Source organism: Mirounga leonina, unplaced genomic scaffold (assembly GCF_011800145.1).
Source record: "Mirounga leonina isolate KUSES-001 unplaced genomic scaffold, KU_Mleo_1.0 Mir_268, whole genome shotgun sequence".
NCBI lineage: Eukaryota > Metazoa > Chordata > Mammalia > Carnivora > Phocidae > Mirounga > Mirounga leonina.
Genome location: NW_023270649.1, coordinates 9071297 through 9094204, shown reverse-complemented (window position 1 = coordinate 9094204; position 22908 = coordinate 9071297). Strand labels below are relative to the sequence as shown.

Genomic DNA, 22908 nt, shown 5'->3' with positions numbered 1-22908 from the left:
TCATGGTGAAAAACACATATCATAAAATGTTCCCTCTTCAGCATCTTAAAGTGCACAATTCACTAGTGTTATATACAAATACATTGTTGTGAAACATTTCCAGGATCTAGATACTGTTTAGAACAAAAACTTTATACTTATTAAACAACAACGTTCTGTTCTTACCGCAGACACTGGTAAACGCTAATTGATTTATATATATCTATGAGTGGAAACTTACAGTATGTTTTAAGACTGGCTCATTTTACAGGCTTAATTTCCTCAAGGCTCTTTCTCATGTTGTAGCATGCCATAGGATTTCCTTCCTTTTAAAGGCTGCATATTATATCACTATAAGTATTTACCATATTTTGTGTGTCTATGGACTTTTGGGTTGTTGGCACTTGACTATTGGGAAGGCTGTTGTGATGAACTTGGCTATGAAAATATCTTTGAGACTCTGCTTTCAATTCTTTTGGAAATATACCCAAAAGTGGGATTGCTAGATCATACATTACTTCTACTCTTAATTATTTAAGGAACCAATCTACTGCATTTCGTAGTGGTTGTAGCATTTTACAATACTAGCAACAATGTACAAGGATTCCCTTTTTTTCCACATCCTTGCCAACAATTCTTATATTTGTTTTCTTGATAATAATCACCCTAATGAATGTGATAACTAATTGTGGATTTGGTTTACATATTCCTAATTAGTAGTGATACTTACCATATTTTAATATGATTGTTTGGGCCATTCATATATCATTTGTGGAGAAATGTTAAGTCTTTGCCCATTTACCAAATTTACTGACAAAATTTTTTTGTTTTATTTATAAATACTTTCTGCCATGCCTTAGGTCATCTGTTCACTATGTTATTACTGTCGTTTGATGCACAAAAGATTTTAAGTGTGACATAGTCCAATTTCTCTGTTTTTCAACGTGTGTTGTCTATGCCTTTGGTGTCATATCTAAGAAATCATTGCCTAATCCAATATTATAAAGATATTCTTCTGGAAGTTTATACTTTTCCATCTTCAGTTCAGGTCTTTAACTTATTTTTTAATTTTTATATATGGTTTAAGATCAGGTTGAAAATTCATTATTTTCTCTGTGGGTATCCAATTTTTCAACACCATATGTAGAATTCTGTCCTTTCCCCATTGAGTGATCTTGGTACCCTTGTCAAAAATCATTTAGCTCAATACATAAAGGTTTATTTCTTTTCTTTTTAATATTTTATTTATTTAGTTGAGAGAGAGAAATAGAGAGCAAGGGTAGGGAGGGAGAGAAGCAGACTCCCCACTGAACAGGGAGCTTGATGTGGAGCTCGATCCCAGGACCCTGGGATCATGACCTGAGCCAAAGGCAGATGCTTAAAGGATTGAGGCACCCAGGCGACCCCATTTATTACTTTTCTATTTCATTGGTTTATAAGCCTATATTGATACTAGTACCATACTGTTTTCATTCCTTTATCTTTATAATATGAGTTTTGAAATCAGGAAGAGTGATTACTACAGCTGTCTACTGCTTTTTTGAAAAATTTTTACTATTCAGGGTTTATTGAGATTATATATGAATTTTAGGATATTTTTGCTTTTTTGTAATCTCTGTGCCCAACTTGGGGTTTGAACTCATGACCCTGAGATGAAGAGTCCCATGCTCTATGGGGCGCCTGGGTGGCTCAGTCGTCAAGCGTCTGCCTTCGGCTCAGGTCATGATCCCAGGGTCCTGGGATCGAGCCCCGCGTTAGGCTCCCTGCTAGGCGGGAAGCCTGCTTCTCCCTCTCCCACTTCCCCTGCTTGTGTTCCCTCTCTCGCCGTGTCTCTCTCTGTCAAATAAATAAATAAAATCTTAAAAAAAAAAAGAGTCCCATGCTGTACTGACTGAGCCAGCCAGGTACCCCTAGGATGGTATTTTTCCATTAACCCTAGGGTATTTTTCTATTTCTGCAAAAATGCCATGGGAATGTTGACAGGGATTGATTTAAATCTCTAGATCACTTTGGGTATTATTAACATCTTAATATCATGTGTGCCAATTTATGAACCTACGTCATCTTTGCATTTATTTGTGTCTTCCTTAATTTCTTTCAGCAATGTTTTGTAGTTTACAGTATACATGGTTTTCACCTACTTGGTTAGATTCATTCTAAAAATATTTTATTTTTTTTGATGCAGTTGTAAATAGAATTATTGTTTTTAACTTCCTTATGCAATTGTTCATTAAATGGGTATAAAAACATAACAGATTGTTCTATGTGGATCTTATAACACACAACTTTAATGAATATATTTACTGGTTCTAGCTTTATTATTATTTTTTTCTTCTTATACTTTTTTTTTCTGTGTGTAGAATCTTTAGTATTTTCTCAATATGACATCATATAATCTGAACAGAGATAATTTTATTTCTTTTTTCCAATTGGGAAGCCTTTTGTTTCTTTCTCTTGGCCAATGACTCTGGCTGGGATTTCCAATTCGATGATGACTAGAAGCATTGAGAGCAGACATGTTTTCTTGTTCCTGATGGTAGAGTAAAACCTTTCAGGCTTTAACCACTGAGAGTGATGTTACATGTGGGCTTTTTACATAAGACCTTTATTATGTTGAAGTCATATCGTTCTATTCAAAGCTTATTGAGTGCTTCTATCATAAAAGGGTGTTGAATATTGTCATATGCTTGTTCTCAATCAATTGACATGATCATGTCAATTTTCCCTTCATTCTCTGAATGTGCTGTAGTTACACATTACTTGAATTCCGTATGTTGAAGCATCCTTGCATCCCCAGGACCCTGGGATCATGACCTGAGCCCAAGGCAGACGCGTAACAACTGAGTCACCCAGGCGCCCCATAGAAAAAAATATCACTAATTCATTATATATAAAGATATTAAGGGGCTGTTGAATTTATGATGCTAGTATTCTTTTTTTTTTTAATGTTTTATTTATTTATTCATTAGAGTCACAGAGAGAGAGAGAGAGGGAGAGGGAGAGGGAGAAGCAGGCTCCCCGCCTAGCAGGGAGCCCGATGTGGGGCTCGATCCCAGGACCCTGGGTTCATGACCTGAGCCGAAGGCAGACGCTTAACCATCTGAGCCACCCAGGCGCCCCGATGCTAGTATTCTGTTGGAGGATTTGGGGATCAATATTCATCAAGGATATTTGTCTGTATTTTCCTTTTCTAGTCATGTGTTTGTTTGGATTTTGTATAAGTTTAGTGCGACCCTCACATAGAGAGCTTATGAGTGCCACCTCATATTCAATTATTTGGAAGAGTTTAGGAGGATTGATGTTACTTCTCCTTTAAGTGTTTAGTAGCAGTCTCCAATGAAGCCAACCAGTCCTCAACTTTTTGTTGTTAAAAGGTTTTAGAATACTGATCCAATTTTCTTCCTAGTAATTATTCTGTTCAGATTTTTTTATTACTTCATGATTCAGTACTGGTAAGGTTGTGTGTTTTAAAGAATTTACCCATTTCCTCTGTTATTCAATTTGTTGTCATACATTTGTTTAAAGTATTCTCTAATATTCCTTTTTCATTTCTGTGACAATGATTCTTTTTTTGTGTGCATCTTTTTTTTATTGTTTTGTTAATCCCCATACATTACATCATTAGTTTTAGATGTAGTGTTCCATGATTCATTGTTTGTGCATAACACCCAGTGCTCCATGCAATAAGTGCCCTCCTCAATACCCATCACCAGGCTAACCCATCCTCCCACCCCCCTCCCCTCTAGAACCCTCAGTTTGTTTTTCAGAGTCCATCATCTCTCATAGTTCGTCTATCCCTCCAATTTCCCCCCCTTCATTCTTCCCCTCCTGCTATCTTCTTCTTTTTTTCCTTAACGTATATTGCATTATTTGTTTCAGAGGTACAGATCTGAGATTCAACAGTCTTGCACAATTCACAGCGCTTACCAGAGCACATACCCTCCCCAGTGTCTATCACCCAGCCACCCCATCCCTCCCACCCCACCCCCCACTCCAGCAACCCTCATTTTGTTTCCTGAGATTAAGAATTCCTCATATCAGTGAGGTCATATGATACATGTCTTTCTCTGTTTGACTTATTTCGCTCAGCATAATACCTTCCAGTTCCATCCACATCGTTGCAAATGGCAAGATCTCATTTCTTTTGATGGCTGCATAATATTCCATTGTATATATATACCACATCTTCTTTATCCATTCATCTATCGATGGACATCTTGGCTCTTTCCACAGTTGGGCTATTGTGGACATTGCTGCTATAAACATCGGGGTGCACGTACCCTTTCAGATCCCTACTTTTGTATCTTTGGGGTAAATACCCAGTAGTGCAATTGCTGGATCATATGGTAGCTCTATTTTCAACTTTTTGAGGAACCTCCATACTGTTTTCCAGAGTGGCTGCACCAGCTTGCATTCCCACCAACAGTGTAGGGGGGTTCCCCTTTCTCCACATCCCCGCCAACATCTGTCATTTCCTGACTTGTTAATTTTAGCCATTCTGACTGGTGTGAGGTGGTATCTCATTGAGGTTTTGATTTGGATTTCCCTGATGCCGAGCGATATTGAGCTCTTTTTCAGGTGTCTGTTGGCCATTTGGATGTCTTCTTTGGAAAAATGTCTGTTCATGTCTTCTGCCCATTTTTTGATTGGATTCTTTGTTCTTTGGGTGTTGAGTTTGATAAGTTCTTTATAGATTTTGGATACTAACCCTTTATCTGATATGTCATTTGCAAATATCATCTCCCATTCTGTGTGACAATGATTCTAATGAAACTTCTTTCATTTCTGAGTTTAGATATTGAAGGCTTCTCTCCTTTTTCTTAAACTAGATAATAGCTTGCCAATGATTTTGATCTTTTTTTTTTTTAAAGATTTTATTTATTTATTCATGAGAGAGAGAGAGAGAGAAGCAGGCTCCCAAGGAGCAGGGAGCCCAATGTGGGACTCGATCCCAGGACCCTGGGATCATGACCTGAGCTGAAGGCAGACACTTAACCATCTGAGCCACCCAGGCGCCCAATGATTTTGATATTTTAAAAAAATCACAAGTTTGGTTTTATTGAGTTTTGTCTCCTGCTTTACAATTTTCCATTTCATTAATTTGTGTACTCATCTTTATTATTTCCTTCCTTTTGCTAGATTTAGGATTAATTTGTTCAGGTGTAAAGGTAGCATTTAGATTTCAGAAGGTTTTCTTTTGTATATTTGTACTAATTTCCCTCTTAGGTCTGAATTCAGTGCCATCTCTTAAATTTTAATATGTAGGGCGCCTGGGTGGCTCAGATGGTTAAGCGTCTGCCTTCGGCTCAGGTCATGATCTCAGGGTCCTGGGATCGAGTCCCGCATCGGGCTCCCTGCTCCTTGGGAGCCTGCTTCTCCCTCTGCCTCTCTCTCTGTCTCTAATGAATAAATAAATAAAATCTTAAAAAAAAATTTTTAATATGTATTCATATACCTTTCTCACAAGGTAGTTTATAATTTCCCTTGATACATTTTCTTTGACCAATTGGTAGGTTAAGTGCATTGTTTAATTTTTACATGTTCATTAGTCTCCCACTTTTCCCTCTTCTGTTGACTTCTAGTTTCATTCCAGTTTAATGTGAAAAGAGATTTTGAATAGTTTCACACTTTAAAATTTGCTGAGACTTCTCTTAGGGCCTAACGTGTAATCTATCTTGGATGATGTTAGAAAGGTTCCTTGAGAAGAATGTGTATATTGTGATGTTATCTGGTACAGTATACTGTATATGACTTCTAGGTGCAATTAGTCTATTTCCTAATTTATCTTTTCTCTTTTATCCACAATTGAAGTGGGCTATTGGAAGTCTCCAACTATCACTGTGTTGCTATATGTTTTTGAATTCTGTCAATATTTGCTTTATATACTTAGGAGCTTACTATGTTCATTGTATGAATATTTGTAATGATTAGGTCTTCTTCATTTGTAATGATTATGTGAACTGTGATTTTATCATAATATAATATCCTTCTTTGTCTTTTGTAATAGGTTTTTTCCTTACTCATAAGTTTAAGGCATTGTCTTTTGTAATAGTTTTTTATTTAAAAATGATTTTGGGGGTGCCTGGGTGGCTCAGTTGGTTAAGTGACTGCCTTCGGCTCATGTCATGATACTGGGGTCCTGCGATCCAGCCCGGAGTGGGGCTCCCTGCGGGGAGTCTGCTTCTCTCCCTGCTCATGCTTGCACTCTCTCTGTCTCTCTCAAATAAATAAATAAATAAATAAATAAATATCTACAAAAAATAAATAAATAAAACTGATTTTGTTTGATATTAACATAGCCACTCCCTGGCTCTTTTGGTTACCATTTAAATGTAATTTTTCCCCATACTTTCACGTTGATTGTTGTGAAATCAAAAGTGAGTTTCTTATACATGGTATATAGTCAGATTCTGTGTTTCTAAAATACCTTCTTAATAAATACGTGTTTTGATTGGGGAGTTTAATCTATTTGTACTTCAAGAAATTACTGATATAAAAGGACATACTATTGCTACTTAAATTGTATCTTTTTGTCCAGCCTTCCTTCTATTACCACCTTCCTTTGTGTTTCATTGATTTTTTGTACTGACATGCTTTCATTTCCTTCTCATTCCCTTTTTCTTCTATTTTATAGATAATTTCTTTGTGGGCTATCATTACAATTACATAAAACATTGTAATATTATACCATTCTATTTCAAACAGATAAAAACTTAATTTCAATTGCATATAAAAACCACTCAAAAAGTTCTACCCTCCCCTGGCACATTATGTTACTGATGTCACAAATCGCATCTTTAAATACTGTATACTCATTTTCATGATTTATGTTATTTTTCAATGTTTTTATCATTTAAATCCTATGTAGGAATTAAAATTGAACTGATCCATGAAGATTCTATTAATAGAGGAAGCTATTTATGTCAACATACTTAGCTTTATTGGAGAACTTCATAATTTCATTTGACTTTGCATTAAGGTATAGCATCCTTTCCTTTCACCTTAAAGGACTCCTTTTACCGTTTCTTAAAGAATTTTTCTTAGAATGTCTTAATTTCTTCATTTATGAAGGACAGTTTTCCTGGATATATTATTCTTGGTTGAAAATTATTTTTTTCCAGCAATCTGAATATATCATCTCACTCATTGTAGTCTACAATGTTTTTGCAGAGAAATCCATTCATAACCTTATATAAACTCCCTTGTATGTGATGGGTTGTTTTTCTCTTCCAGTCAAAGATTTTCTCTTTGCCTTCAACTTTTACAGTTTGATTATCATCTGACTGGCTGTGTGTCTTTTTGGATTTATCCTGAATTACGTTATTTGAGTTTAGTTTCTTCAATTACTGCGTATATTTCTTTCCTCAAATTTGGGAAGTTTCCATGGTTACTTGTTCAAAGAATGTTTATGCCCAGTTCTGACCCTCTTCTCTTTTTGGCCTTCCCTAATGCGTATAATGTTGATTCGTGTCCCACGGTCTCTAAGGCTCTCTTCATTTTTCTTCCTACTACTTTTCTTTTTGCTCCTTTGACTCCACCACTTCAAATGACCTGTCTTCAATTTCATGCAGTTTTTTTTTTCTGCCTTATCAAGTCTGCTGTAAACTCCTCTAGTGTACCTTTCATTTCAACACCAGAATTTCCATTTGGGGTGTTTTTTTTTTTTTTTTTAAAGATTTTATTTATTTATTTGACAGAGAGAGAGAGAGGGAACACAAGCAGGGGGAGTAGGAGAGGGAGAAGGAGGCTTCCCGTGGAGCGGAGAGCCCGATGCGGGGCCCGATCCCAGACCCCAGGATCATGACCTGAGCTGAAGGCAGACGCTTAACGACTGAGCCACACAGGCGCCCCTCCATTTGGGGTGTTTTATAGTTTATATCTCCTTATTGAAATTCTCATTTTGTTCATGCATTGTTTTCCTTATTTCGTTTAGTTGCTAACTCTGTTCTCATTTAGCTCATTGAACATTTTCATGACTGGTCTTTTGACATGTGAAACAAAGCCATGTAATGCACATGGATGTGCATTACATTAGAGTCCATTTCAAGCATTTAATTTTGTTGCTTTGCTTGGCCCACGTTTCCTTGTTTTTTAGTATACCACAATTTTTTGTCATTGTTGAACTTGGGCATTTGAGAAAAAAAATCTCTTCCAGCCTTTATACACTGGTGTTATTTAGAGAAATACTTCACTGATCAGCCCAGATAGAGATCCTAGGATGTTTTAAACATTTTCTGAGGATGTTTCTTCTCTGGATTTGTGCATATGATTTTAGTCATTTAAAATTCAGTGGGTGGCTTATTCCTATTTCTTCTCAGAAGCTCATGGTCTCTTGCTCCTCCTGACACCAGCCACTGGAACTGTAGCTCTAATAAGATGCCATAGTGATAGCATGGTGTCAGCAGCTTCCAAACAACACTTTCAGTCCAATCAGCACTCCACGACAGGTAAGACAGATTACAGTCCCTGAGGGAGCGCCCAAGCTAGCTAGAACATTGGATGCATGATATGCTCTATTGTTTGTGTCCTGAATAAGAATCTTTGGTGTAGGAGGTTATCTTCCTGGTCGCATCATGGTAGGTCACATAGCGGGAGGAACACAGCCAAGGATGCAAAACAACAAGAATTTAACCAACACGGTTACTGGAATTCATTCTTTGTTTTACATTGGTTAGGGTACTACTACTTCTTAATTGGTCTCTAGAACTCTCACAAAGGTATATTGCTCCATATAGAAACACAGTGTCTATGTGGGAGAGTGAAATTACAAAGCTTCTTGGACTGTTATCTTGCTGATATCCCGCCACTTTGAGTATTTCTTATATCCAAATTATTTTAGAACATTTGTACAGTTATAGAAAACTACAGAGTTCCCATTCATCTGGCACTCAGTTTGACTAATGTTAACATTTTACGGTAGCATGGTAAATTTGTCACAATCAGTGAACCAATACTGATACATTATTAGTAATTAAAGTTTATATTTCACTCTGATTTCCTTAGATTTTAACCTAATGTCGTTTATCTGTTCTAGAATGCCATCCAGGATATTATATCACATTTAGTACTCCTACCTTCTTAGGCTCGTCTAGGCTATGAGCGTTTTACCACTACACTGGAGTGATATAAACCAAAAAATTAGTTTCATGGTTAAGCCAAATTTGTTAAGAATTTTCTGCTGTTTGTATACTCGTTAGATTACCAAATGATACTGCTTTCTAGTGCAAATACACTATTTTATAATGATAAAAGTGAGGCCAGGCCCACAGTATCCAAATGATTACCCACCATTACATACAATACCCTGTATTGGCCGTCAACCTACTCAAAATTATGAGAGAGAACGAAAGGGAAAGATAGGACTTTTTCCTTTCAATTTTATTATGCTCAACAGCAAGCCAAAAGTAGGGAGCTTTGGTAGAGTGTCCTCACACTGAGAAGTAAAATAAAAACTGTTAAATTAATTTTGTGTACCATTTCAACTTTCTGGGTTGGAATGAAATACGCGTAAATGTATAAGCTATGAAATACAAATTGTGTATTTCACTGATTTGCATATGAGTGCAAGCTCTCATATTTGCATATAAAGCTCACTTTGCACTACAGAAGGATCATCAGTAATATTCATGCTAATAAATTAAAACTTTTAATTTTAACTTAATGAGAATGGTGGTAAATGGCAAATAAAAACTAGTACTGAGGGAGCGTCTCGCGGGCCATAGGAGGAAGATGGCGGTGGAGTCGCGCGTTACCCAGGAGGAAATTAAGAAGGAGCCGGAGAAACCGATCGATCGGGAGAAAACGTGCCCGCTGTTGCTGCGTGTTTTCACCACCAATAACGGCCGCCACCACCGAATGGACGAGTTTTCCCGCAGAAACATACCGTCCAGCGAGCTGCAGATCTACACTTGGATGGATGCAACTTTGAAAGAGTTGACTAGTTTAGTAAAAGAAGTCTACCCAGAAGCTAGAAAGAAGGGCACACACTTCAATTTTGCAATTGTTTTTACAGATCCTAAAAGGCCTGGCTATCGAGTAAAGGAGATTGGCAGCACCATGTCTGGGAGGAAGGGGACTGATGACTCCATGACCCTGCAGTCGCAGAAGTTCCAAATAGGAGACTATCTGGACATAGCAATCACACCTCCAAATCGGGCACCACCTCCTTTAGGGTGCATGAAACCATATTAAATTTTATTTACTATTTCTTGAATTATTTTTCATTCAGTTATGTAAAATAAATTCTTTTTCTTCCCCTCAAAAAAAAAAAAAAAAACAACAACAAAAAACTAGTACTGAGAAGAGCTGGGATCCTAGCCCAAGAGTTTTTAGTTCTTACCACCCAATTTCTGTGCTTTACAGTGTAATTACAGTACCCCAGAAATTCACCTTCATTACATTCTGAATTTTGACTATCCTATAAACAAGCACAATAAGCTATGAATCAGTGACAAGGACGTGAAGATTTTTCAAGGTCTCAAGGTTTTATTAGGAAATATATGCTTTATCAATGTGCTCAAATTCTGTTAGTGAAATTCCTAAAGCAGAAAGTTAACAGGAGATTATGTTAACTCACGGACTTATTGATCATCATTTTTTCTAACAATTTACTGAACATAGTGCTTCAGAAATAGTTCTATTCATGTATCCATTAATTCATCATCCATCTACATCCATCTCTCTCTCTCTCTCTCTCTCTCTCTATATATATATATACATCTAAACATTTTTATAACAAATATTTATTAACCATCTACTATTGCCCAGAATGCAGTGAAAACAACCCTGATTAATCTCCTGTAGAGGAACAGTCATGAGTTTCCAGGAATTTTTGGACTGAAATTAAATGGCATCAATATAATGAAATTAACAAATCCATTTAATTTTTTATAAGATCTAAGTAGAAATGTAGGCTTAATAATGTGGGAAACTGAACTTTAATCATTAAACTGAAAAATAAGAACTAGCTGAGGAGACAAGAGAAGGAGTGAGTTTGGAGAATAAGAAGGGGGTGGTATCACAGGAGCCAAGAGAATAACTTAGAACAGAACATCACCAGAAATGAATCGGGGACTTTTATCTGGGAGCTGTATAAAATTCCTCAAGTAAAATGAGCAGTATTACTTCAAAAACACTATGGACAATTAACTTCTTCAAAGTACAATAGGGTTGTTTCTCTGTAGACCACTGGTGACAACAAGTTGCTATGTAATTTTCACATCCCTAATAATTATATGCACTTGCATTTGGCATTCCATTGTGACTAGGTTTTATGCTGCTATTGTTGCTCCCTGTTCAACCCCTCCCACAAAGGTGCTGGGTGGTGGTGGGAGCAGCTGCAAACCCTGTCATCAGCAGACTCCTCTCCCCCAGTCCCCATCACCAGGAAGGAGGGAGTCATGATATTCTCACAGTGAAGGTTTTACTTCTCTGTTGAATTTTGATGATGTGAACCCTACAACACTCTTTAGAGGTAGGCAGTGGTTGTTAGAGCTGTGCAAGAAGTTCCCACTGACAGTACACATACCACAGAAGTTGGCATTGCTCATAGTACAACCTCAGAAAAGACACTTTCCAATGTCTACGATAATTTCCGTCATACATAAAATAAATGGCAACTTCCCATCTCATGGGAGGGTTTTATAAATTTATCAGAGAGTGAATCAGAAATACAAGAATGGGGTCAAATGCAAGATATTCTAGAGTAAGGTTTGGAAAACAATTACACCCCATAGGACAAAGGTGGCCCCTGATTTCTTCTTGTAAATAAAGTTTCATTAGAATACAACCACATCCGTTTGTTTACATATTTCCTATGGCTGCATTCACACTACAATGGTAGAGTTGCCATGATTATGTCAATTGCTTTGAGTTGTGACAGAGACCACATTACTCCCAAAGCCGAGAATATTTACTATATGACCTCTTACAGAAAAAGTTTGCTGAAATAAAGGCTAAGAGTGGAGGAGAAAAGTGTGTATCTTTTGGTGAGAAAATCCATCCATAACAGGGCAAAGAGATGACTTTCTGAGAGAGTCAAGAGCTAGAAGCAATCTGTCCTCTTTGCTAGGCCTTTATTGAAAATGCCACATGAAAAAAATTATAAGAAAAAAAATCAGGAGGTGAGATTAGGAGGTGAGGGCTGAAGGCTAATCAGTCTTTAGCAGTTATAGTCTTCTAAGAAATGTGAGTGAACGAGCAATCCTGTCATATCCTTTCTGACTTGTCTTCTTTCCCTGTATTGGCCGTCAACCTACTGAAAATGATGATAGAGGAGGAAAGGGAAAGATAGGACCTTTTCCTTTTCAATTTTATTATGCTCAACAGCAAGCCAAAAGTAGGGAGCTTTGGTAGAGTGTCCTCACACTGAGAAGTAAAATAAACACCGTTAAATTAATTTTGTGTACCATTTCGACTTTCTGGGTTGGAATGAAATACGCGTAAATGTATAAGCTATGAAATACAAATTGTGTAATTTCACTGATTCTCATACAAGTGCAAGCTCTCATATTTGCATATAAAGCTCACTTTGCACCATAGAAGGATCATCAGTAATATTCATGCTAATAAATTAAAACTTTTAATTTTAACTTAATGAGAATGGTGGTAAATGGCAAATAAAAAATTATGAAATACTGATAGACCACAAAAGGAAGGGAAACCCTGTAGATTTTAGTACGTTTATCTGGCTCTTTGAGGAAGGGGACTCTTGTTTTCATTTTGCAATGGGTGCGGACAATTAAGGGGTTGGCCCTGTGTACTGACCAGCATCCTTTAAGATCAACTAGTCTTAGAGAGTCTCTCCCAGCCACCACCATCTGAGCTGCTATCGCCAACCTCGAGCTCCTGGAGCAGCTGAGCGACACACTCCACGAAAACAACGGAGTGACCTGCCTACTCGTGACTCAGGCTGATGTGTGTGTCTGCTGGTGCAATAAAGCAATGCCCCTTCTCATCAGCTTTGCAATGGAAGAGACTCCTCTACAGAAAACGGCCATTGCTAACAAGGATTTATTCAGGCTTTGAGAGGCTAGAGAGGACAAGGGCTTGGCAGCAAGCATGGTTCCCGACCCCTGGGGGACCACAGCAAGGCACTGTATATCCAGCCCTCCTCTTCTCTGATGCAGGGGTGCAGACAGTCAAGAAAAGACACCTGCCACAAACGTGATACCATGTCCTCTTAAGTTCAACTGATTTATTTGGCAACAACACCCACACTGGCCAGTTGGCATTTGGCACCGGCCAGAATTTCCTGCCTGTGCCCCAGCCTTAGGTGAGGACATCAAAATTGCTCTCTGCGAGGGTTGGCTCAAGCCAGAAAGAAGAGCTCCAAAGGCCACTCAAAAGAATCAAGAGGTGGTAACAGCCTCAAGCTAGCATTTCAATTACAGGCTGTGACAGAAACCTGGTCACCCAGGTGCTTCTGCTTTTCAGTTTGGCTGTCCCTGTGATTCCGAATGGCCTTTGTGACCCACTTTGGGTACATCCCTAGAGGCTGCAAAAAAAAAAAAAATAATAATAATAATGATAATAAGGAGAAGAAAGAACCAGTCCTGATCACCACCTAACCTGCTGTCCACAGCTCTCCTTGACGTGCATGTCCCAACTCTTTGTCAGTAAGTGGCCCAAGGAAATTCAGGTTAATTACAAAACCTTCAGCTACGTTGGCTTCCTGAACAAAAGAAGCCAGGGGTTTGAGGGATTTATGCAAGAGAGATGGACAGACTAAGTAAAGCAGCAACAGCTCGAGAACGAACGCACAAGAAGCTGGAAACAGACTCTGCTAGCGGGGAGACTGCGTAGCACAGCCCCTTTCCGCCGTATGCCAGGTTAGAAATGACAGAGTCATTCCAAAGCATTACTTTTCAAAGCCCTTCCATCAACTCTGCAGACTTACCTTCCAGCTGGGAGCAGTAATTATTAACTCAGCAGATAGGTGCTTTGTCAGATTAGAAAGAAAACAAATCTGCTTCAATGAAGGGAATAAACAGCCCCTAATGTTCAGCCAGGGAAGCTTGTGCGTTGACAGGACATAATTACCTTTCATTGCATGTAATGATATTATCACTTTTACTTTGTTCCTCCAATTCCAAAATTATAATATACCTCCCTCGCTTAATTGGATGCTTGGGCTCCTCAGGAATTCACTTAACTCAATGGCATTTGCTTTTGTCATGAGGTAATTATTTGCATTTTATGAAGAATTCATTGTGTATACTTGGAAGCAATATGTTTTATTTAAGAACTCCTCATCACAAATACCAAAAAAGGGAGGCAAACTGCCTCTTTTCTAACATCATGCCAATTTGTAACTCTTTTAACAGTTAAAAGGTCACAAAATAATATAGCAACCCAACGCAGATAAATCTCTCCTATTTCCATCCTTGGCACACCTTTCAATTTCCAAACACACACAAAAAACTTGTGTTTCATTCCCAGAATCAAAAGGTAACAACCTATGTAATCACTCAGATCCATCTGTCCTTTGTTGGATGTCTATTAATAATGTCGGATTAATGAAGTGGGAAATTGACGTCCATTTCAAATATGAAAATTTTACAGGGGATGGTGGGTGCTACCACAATATCCAAATTCTACTTTACAACTTTAAATTTTTAGAGAAGGAAAAGATTAAAAGAACTCATGAAAGAGAACAAATGAAGGAACCTACCCACAGAATGTGAGCCAGACTCTCTTCTGAAATCTTGGGGTAAAAATAAAGGGAAAAAATGCCCCAAGAATAACCTTAGAAGTGCCATACAGTGCTTGAGGACAATCAGTTGCTTTTGCCCTCTTGGGAACATACTAGGTAAAGCCCAGGGGAACTACTTGGCCTCAAACTTAAGGATGAAGTATGGATTTGCTCTTTCTATTTCCCATGATGACAGACTCCTATCACGTGACTTGACAATTATGCTTGTGGTTAACAAAACAGGGAGGTGGGACACACAAGCTGCTTGCATTTCCTCAGATGATTCTTTTCTGGAACTAGGTAAGTCAAAAATACCTTTCACACTGACCCCTGAACTGACTGGCAGAGGGGAATGGCTAAACTTGTCCCACGATGGGCAATGTCCATCCTGGAGAACAAAGTGGAAGTTTCCACACCTCATTACGAACCTCCACTATTCAGGTTTCGGGACTGAACTCTCCTGCATTACAGAAGATAGTGACTCGGTTTAATTGCCCACCACGGGAATTGCTGGCAGAGTAAAAGAACAGTGTGTCTTGTCCAATAAGCATGCAGGGCTACTTTTTGTAGGTTTACAGGGGGAAGGTAGCCAGAAATCCAACAGGCCAAAAAAGAAGAGGAGAAAAAAAAAAAAAAAAAAGAAGGAGAAGATGAAGAAAAGGAAGCCTCTAAAATGCAGAACTTGAAAAATCAGGGCATGTATTTTTGCAATGACCCTCCAGTCTCCTTTCCCACCCCCGATTGCTATCCCCAGACTCCAACTGGGCTGGCTCTTCATAAACATCTATCTTGCCAACGAGTGTTCTAATATTAATTTTGACCATGTTTTAATTTTCCTTTCAATCTTCAAAAACCAAAGTTCCAGATTTATGAAGGACTTTTTTTTTTTGTATTAACCCTCCACACCCTCACAGTCCAACAAGAGTGTTTTTACTCCGTTTAATGAAAAAAATGGGATATTAGGAGCACACAGAGTTCCCTATTCTCTATGACACGTATTATATGTCTCTAAGGAAGTTAAACAGATCTTGCACAGTTGAGTATGATGGCAGGACTATCACTTCCACCATCCTCTAAGATCACGGAAGGTAAGAAATTGTCTTAGTGATTTTGGTATCTTCAGCATATACTAATGTTCAATAAATGTTTGGTGGATGTATGTTGGGTGGGCCAAGAAGTGCTTTTAAAAGAAGCACATGACCAGACGACCAGGCGGATGGGGCCATTTCTAAAGGATGCTGAATGGGGAGGGCAAGCTGGGGAAAGGAGGTGAGAGGGTATGGCTGCGTGATCGCAGGGGCGGTGATAAGGCTATGGAATACAAGGGACTTAGCATTAAGTCCAATACATTAGACTCCAATACAAAGCCAAAACAACCGGGGCTTTATAGTCTGATGATGTGGAAGAAACGCTAGTCTGACTCTACAGAGGATGTGGCAATCCGCACTTCTGGGGAACCTCACCTTTTCCCCAAAAAGAAGATTCCTCAATGTAGCTCACCATCTCCCAGGTCACTTGTCAAGTTTTAATGAAACCTCTGGTCTCGCAAGAATTTTCTAAACTTGCTTTATCCAAATCAGATCACATTAAGAGCAAAAGGAGGTGCTGTCTGTAATTATGTCAGAACAATACTCATAAACCAGGACTCTCCTGGGCAGACAAGGTTATACGCCTCCATCTACACTTCTCTATACGCACATATATGGGTCATCTATATCTATATTCTATATCCATTTATAACTATATCCACAACTACATCTGTATCTGAACCAAGAGCTATGTTAATATCTATATTTCTATCTACAACTATATCTAAGCTTTATCCATCTAGATCCACAACCACACCGACATCTGTTATTTTTTTTTTTTAAAGATGTTATTTATTTATATGGCACAGAGAGACACAGTGAGAGAGGGAACACAAGCAGGGGGAGTGGGAGAAGGAGAAGCAGACTTCCCGCTGAGCAGGGAGCCTGATGCGGGGCTTGATCCCAGGACCCTGGGACCATGACCTGAGCCGAAGGCAGTCGCTTAACCAACTGAGCCACCCAGGCGCCCTTCCTGAACCTATTTCAAAGTGCAGCAAACACTGATAACCAATAGTCTATTGTCTATATAATGCTATACAAATGTACATTAATATGTGCATAATGGCATTAAAATTTTTTAACCCTATGCATTACCAGTTTTTTTATAAAATATAAGGTATTGGTTCCACTCTAAATAATTGGGGATGGGAAAAGGAACATGAAATTTGAACACATTTAACTACCGTGGGCTGTGTTCTGAAGGACTCATCAAGATAGAATTAGCTCATTATTGAGCTAGAAGACTCTAACTTTGAACATGGGAAGCCTGGATCTTCCCATAGCTTCATTAATAACTTGAAAGTAGTTGTACCACCATCAAAACCAATTGTCTGATTTGGGATATCATTTGGATCCTAAGACAAGATAAAAAAAGAAGACATCTAACATCTTTCAAAGAGAATATGTAAAAGAGTGAGAAATTAAATGCAAAGGTGCTAATTACTAGTCACAGCTTAATTTTCAAATTGTTCTTTTAACTCACAAAACTAATGAGTAGAGATATACTCCACACTGCAAACCAGAGCTCGACAGAAACTTGAGTAATTAGAGTATTTCTTTGTAATGGAGAGTACTCAGTAGATAAGAAAACACCACCACCAGAATGATTCTCATTTATAAAACCCACTGGCGATAAAGAACAAACACTTTTGAAATAAGTACTGTTCTTCACATCTGATAACAATGAGTCTGAGAGAGCTGTGGAAACTTACTTTTCCAGTAAAAAAACCCCCTACAGATTTGGGGGCACCTGGGTGGCTCAGTAGGTTGAGAGGCCAACTCTTGATTTCTGCTCAGGTCATGATCTTGGGATCCTGAAGTGGAGCCTGGTGTTGGGCTCTGGACTCAGCAGGGAGCCTGCTTGAGATTCTCTCTGGCTCCCTCCGCCCCTCTCCCAGCTTGGGTGCAAGAGCACGTGCTTGGGAAGAATGACACTGGGGACATTGGTTTTTAATGCTGCTATTTAGTAATCAGTGCAGCTTTCTCTATGAAGTTGCTGATTTACTCTTACAGGTTATAACAGCCGGTAGGAGGCCAGTGTAAATGGTATATTCACAGGTGGGCTTGCCCTTAAAAATGTCAAGGACATGAAGGGAAATGCATGTGGCTAGGGCTAGCTGGGATTCCTGGCATCTACAACCAACAGGCCTTGGTTTGGGTTTCCATCTATTATTGATCAACTGGCTTGGAATGCACGGGAGCCCAAATCCAACGAGGAAAAAGAAAAATGCATTTGCCTTGGAAAAGTCTATGATACACCTCCATAAATTTATAATCTGAATCTTTTAGAAAGTATATTCTTATTGTTTTGAGTCAAAGCATCTAGGCCACCTCAACTGAGCCAATTACATGAATTCATAACGATGTTACAAAATGGATAGCACAATGTAATATGACAAAATATCATCTTTTCAGCATTATAAAGCACTCGGGGAAACCGTACGAAATGAACAACTCAGAATCTAAGGTATAAGCAAAACTGTTGGTCTTTCTTCCAGTCTTTGTGCTTTCTGGGAGATTCTACTCCCACGGCCAATTCCAGTGTAGTTTCTATGGTAGCACATCCTCAAGAAAGCCTCGAAGAGGCAGAGGACCACTGCACACAGGCTCCCTGTAGTGGGCCATGTTCATGGGCAACTTGAAACTTCCCGAAGGCCAGGCCCTCAGGAACAAATTGTACTCTGAAGAGTACTGCTCTCCCCTTTGCAGGAAATTCAAGAAAGAGGAGAGATTTGGGCCACAAAGACTGGAAATCTGACCAAAACATTCATATGTTTTTCGCATAGATAGCTTCCCATAATCACCTGGAGGTGCTGGGTTGTGCAGAGACCAAATCCCCATAAACAATCTTCTCTCTCTCTTTTTTTTTTAAAGATTTACTTATTTATTCATTTGACAGAGAGAGACACAGCGAGAGAGGGAACACAAGCAGGGGGAGTGGGAGAGGGAGAAGCAGGCTTCCTGCAGTGCAGGGAGCCCGATGTGGGGCTCGATCCCAGGACCCTGGGATCATGACCTGAGCCGAAGGCAGACGCTTAACGACTGAGCCACCCAGGTGCCCCCCAAAAAGCAATCTTCAAAGATTTTTATCTTTATAAACATGATCCCCCACCTCATAGTGACCCTGTCTGCTTATCAGTCCACAGTCAGATTGACGAGAACAAAGAAATGCAGCCTGTAGTCTGAAAAATGCTTCCCTTGGCATTCAGTCTCAACTCAACTGTATTAGCTTAGGATCAAACGTGCTTACTGATCTAGAATTTACTTTGAAAATTCTCATACTTAAGAATATTCCACATAGGTTGTAAAAGAAAGCAGGGTAGATCCTTGCTTTTTTGCTAAGTGCAATAGGAAGACTCATACCATTGCGAAAAACCAGAGACCTATAGCCACTGATGCCTCCAAAATTCTTTGGTGGTTCCTCCGAAACGTAAACATAGAATTATCTTATGATCCAGTGATTACACTGCTAGGTATATACCCACAAGAACTGCAAGCAGGGACCCATACAGATACTTATAAAGCACTGGTCACAGCAACATTATTCATGAGACCCAAAAGGTGCAGACAACCCTCATTTCCATTGACAGATGAATGGTTAAACAAATGAGGGCTATCCATAAAATGGATTATGTACAATGGAACATTATTCAGCCTTGAAAAGGAACGAAATTGCTATATATACCACACCATGGAAGAAACGTTGAGGACATCATGCTAAGTAAAATAAGCTATACACAGAACAAATACTTTATGATTTCACTTATATGAGATATCTACAATAGGCAGATTCATAGCGACAGAAAGTAAAACAGAGCTTACCGGGGGGTGGGGGGATGGGAAATTATTTTTTAATGGGTACAGAGTTTCTGTTGGGCATGATGATAAAGTTCTAGAAATGGAGAGTGGTTAATGGTTGTACAATGTTCTGAATGTACTTAAATGTCACAGAATTGTATGCCCCCAAATGTGAAAATGTTAGAAAAATTTACCTTTATGTTATATACATTTTAACCCATTAAAAAAAAAAAAAGCACCACAAAAGTCCAAAATCTTAGCCAGTGTAAGCGAGAGGAATGCATATAATGCTGTTAGCTCATGTTTTTCGTTACGAATGACCCAGCAACATTCCTGTCTTGACCAACTCTACAAAGCAACTGAAATGATAGTCCTCCATGTCAAACTTTAGTTCTAGCCTCGGACAGTGGGTACAACTGGCCTCGGATTTACTAATGAACACTTTTGCTCTTTCCCAGAATGACCTTACTGTAGTGAGAATTATCCGCTTAACATGGCACGCGACCCACTATGAAGCAACTGCATGTCACAAGACATAGAAGACAGAGGAGATTAAGCAGCTTGACCGATGACCTCCACATGTCTATGAGCCCCAAAGGGAGGCATGTTAATTCTCTGAGTCAAGGCTGGAAATAGAGACAAAGAACAGGAAGAAGATTTCACAGTTCAAGCTGTCAGTTCCACCTACTTGATGAAGCAGTCTCGGCCATCCCGGTTCGCAGTCATCTCCCATCCATAGGGTGGCGCCTGGTTCAAGCCCCAGGTGCCCGAGGGAGGTGGCCAGCCAGAAGACTTCGTCCTGTGGCTGGAGAGAAAAAAAAAGAGAGAGAGAAAGAAAAGCATCATTACACCTGACACCTGAACATTTCTTCTGAGACAAACTCCAGAAGGAGCACGGGGTTTGCTCCTCTCAACTGGGGGCTATATCCTCAGCTGATTAAATGAATAAACACAACGCGTGATTTTACGACAGGTACCATGCTCATCGGTTTTCCTCATACTGTCTTCCTTCCTTCCTCACAGACACCCTGTGAGGGAAGTACGTGTATTCCATTACATGTATTACATTTTACAGATGAGGAAACAACGAGCGGCTCAGAAAGATCAAATAACATTATGAAGGGCACAGTATCCATTTTGAACAAAAGTTTTGCACACATTCCATTACACTATGCCTCCTGATACCAGACATCAGGAAGTGTGGCAGATAAGCAGATATCACACGCAGTATCAAGACATATATGTAAAGGCTGTTTTTATGGATATGAAGCAAATAACCTGAAGCCACAATTTCCTGGCCTCCCCGAACCAAAGCACAGAATTTCCACTCGTATTAACCACCTTCCAGTCAAAGTGAGATATAACCCAGAGACAAACTCTCCATTTAAGGTGCAGAGAAAATCCACACATTAGCTTTTACACTTTCAATTCAAACCCTGAATTTCAGTCATCAGCAAAAGGGAAGGGTAGGCTACGGAGAACCGTCTAGAAGCCTGCATTCCCAAGCGCAAGAGTAAAGGTGAAGTAACTGCATGTGACAAGCAACTGCGACAGGCAGGACGGCACGGTGACAATCTCCAACCAGAGGGCAAAGCCCAGGTTCTGGAGCACTGCTGAGTTCTGGCCGTTCCTCTGCCACCAAGGACCTCCAGAACTTCTACCGTTTGCGCAACAACACTGAAAACTGCTTCAGAGCAAAATCACAAGAGGAAATATCAACTGCCGTTTCTGGACTGGCCAGTATCCTTCATCGTTCGGTCCACCCACCCGACGTGAATTTCTGGATGGCCTCGGAGATCTTCCAGACTGTAAACTGGGGTCTCCAAGTGACGGGTGGGGGTGGGGGGAAAGCAGTGCTCACACTTCCAGGGCCTTGCACTCAGCATCTGAGTAGAGAACCTGGGAGCCTTTGACAGGGCACCAGGGACCACACGCACAAGGTGCACAGCCCTGTGTGGGCAGCGGTCCAAAGCTAGCAGCCCCCCTGCTGCAAGCATCCAAAGACAGGGTGTCAGCTTTTCTGAAAGGAGGCACCTCCGAATCCCCCAGAACACAGGGCAACTCACCCCCACGTCACACCCAACGCACACATCTGATCATAACCCAACACCTCTCTGCAGGGGAAACAAGCCCGTTTTCGGTAAGACTTCTCGATGGGAAGTATCTTGCATAATTTCAACCACCTCTGTTGCTGTTTTTTAAACTTCCTTTCTGGTTTCCCACATCCTTCATGAAGCATGGTGAGCAAAGTTCACAAATCTAATACAGGTCTGGCAAATTTAAAATCCCACCATAGGATTCTTTCTCGCCCCTAGACTATTAAAATAAAAGACAAGGCAACAGTTTCTGTTCCTCTTCTCTGTGCAAAAGTCAGCAGGGGCAGTTTCCTCTGGAGGTTTTATAAAAATGGGCTGCTTCCCTACAGTTAGAGAACACATGAATTTGCCATCCCATGGAAAGAAAAAAAAATAAACGCCAATTTCTCTGAAGTACCAGAGAACACATTTGGAGAGCTTTCTGAGGTTGGACCAAGAACACAAGCCCTTAGGCGATGAACACACCATATCCTGTTATTAAAAAGTTTTCCAAAAGCAGTTTTCCAAAAGTACAGTAAGAGGTAACACAAGGAATACTCTAGTGAAAGACTGTTCATGTAGAGAATGCAACTGTTTACACTGGATGAGTAAATTATGCACTGTATCAGAATGTTAATTGTTGCCAGAGAGGGCTAACTTACTAAAAACAAACGGTCTCTTCTTTTAGGTATTCTTCCCTTTCACTGGCCACGGCCACCAATGCCTAAATCACTAAAAGAAAGACACAGGCTTCCTAATGTAATTGGTGTGTAAAACACAATATTAGTAGGCCTGAATGTTATTATAAAGTACATCCTGTCCTGTACAGTATGTTCAGAAAGCAGAAAACAACAGTTCATGAAGATGTTTTCCAGTAAAGACGTTGGTCATAAAACACCCAATGAAGCGCGAATACTAGAGAAATTTACAAATGCTAATTTAGTTACTTCAGTTCAAGGACATCAGCTGATATTAAAAAACTGAATAATTAAAATCAGATATGTCATTACGTCTGTTAGTGTGTTGACATAAAATACACGGGTTGGAAAGGAATTAGTACAACTTAGCAAATTAAAATGCACAAAGAACAAAAAAATAACACCCTAAGTATCTAAACATAACAGTCTTAACAAAAATCAAGGACAAAGGTCATAATTATAGAAAGATTTGGCTCCTGCTTCTATGAGTGGGATTGCTGGAGGTCCACCCAACAATACGGACCTTATGAGCTGATTGTTTGCTCTCCCTTTACTAGGGACCTCCTTTCCTGGCTCCA

At 39.5% G+C, this 22908-nt stretch overlaps 2 protein-coding genes across 2 annotated transcripts in view; one reads left to right on the top strand and one right to left on the bottom strand.

The window, feature by feature from the left end:
• The window catches only part of FRMPD4 (FERM and PDZ domain containing 4), a 197043-nt gene extending 175141 nt beyond the window's left edge, over nucleotides 1-21902 (bottom strand). Inside the window, exons 1-2 of the mRNA XM_035029706.1 lie at nucleotides 21624-21902; nucleotides 20246-20362 (exon numbers count right to left, since the gene is read on the bottom strand). Of these exons, the coding sequence (XP_034885597.1) occupies nucleotides 20246-20362; nucleotides 21624-21796 (290 nt within the window). The 5' untranslated portion in view covers nucleotides 21797-21902. The remainder of the gene's footprint in view (nucleotides 1-20245; nucleotides 20363-21623) is intronic.
• LOC118026713 (histone deacetylase complex subunit SAP18-like) lies at nucleotides 9682-10185 on the top strand. The gene has a single exon (XM_035029707.1). It carries the CDS (start codon nucleotides 9709-9711, stop codon nucleotides 10168-10170), a length of 462 nt encoding a protein of 153 aa, XP_034885598.1. The 5' UTR covers nucleotides 9682-9708; the 3' UTR covers nucleotides 10171-10185.
• Nucleotides 21903-22908: the final 1006 nt, after the last annotated feature.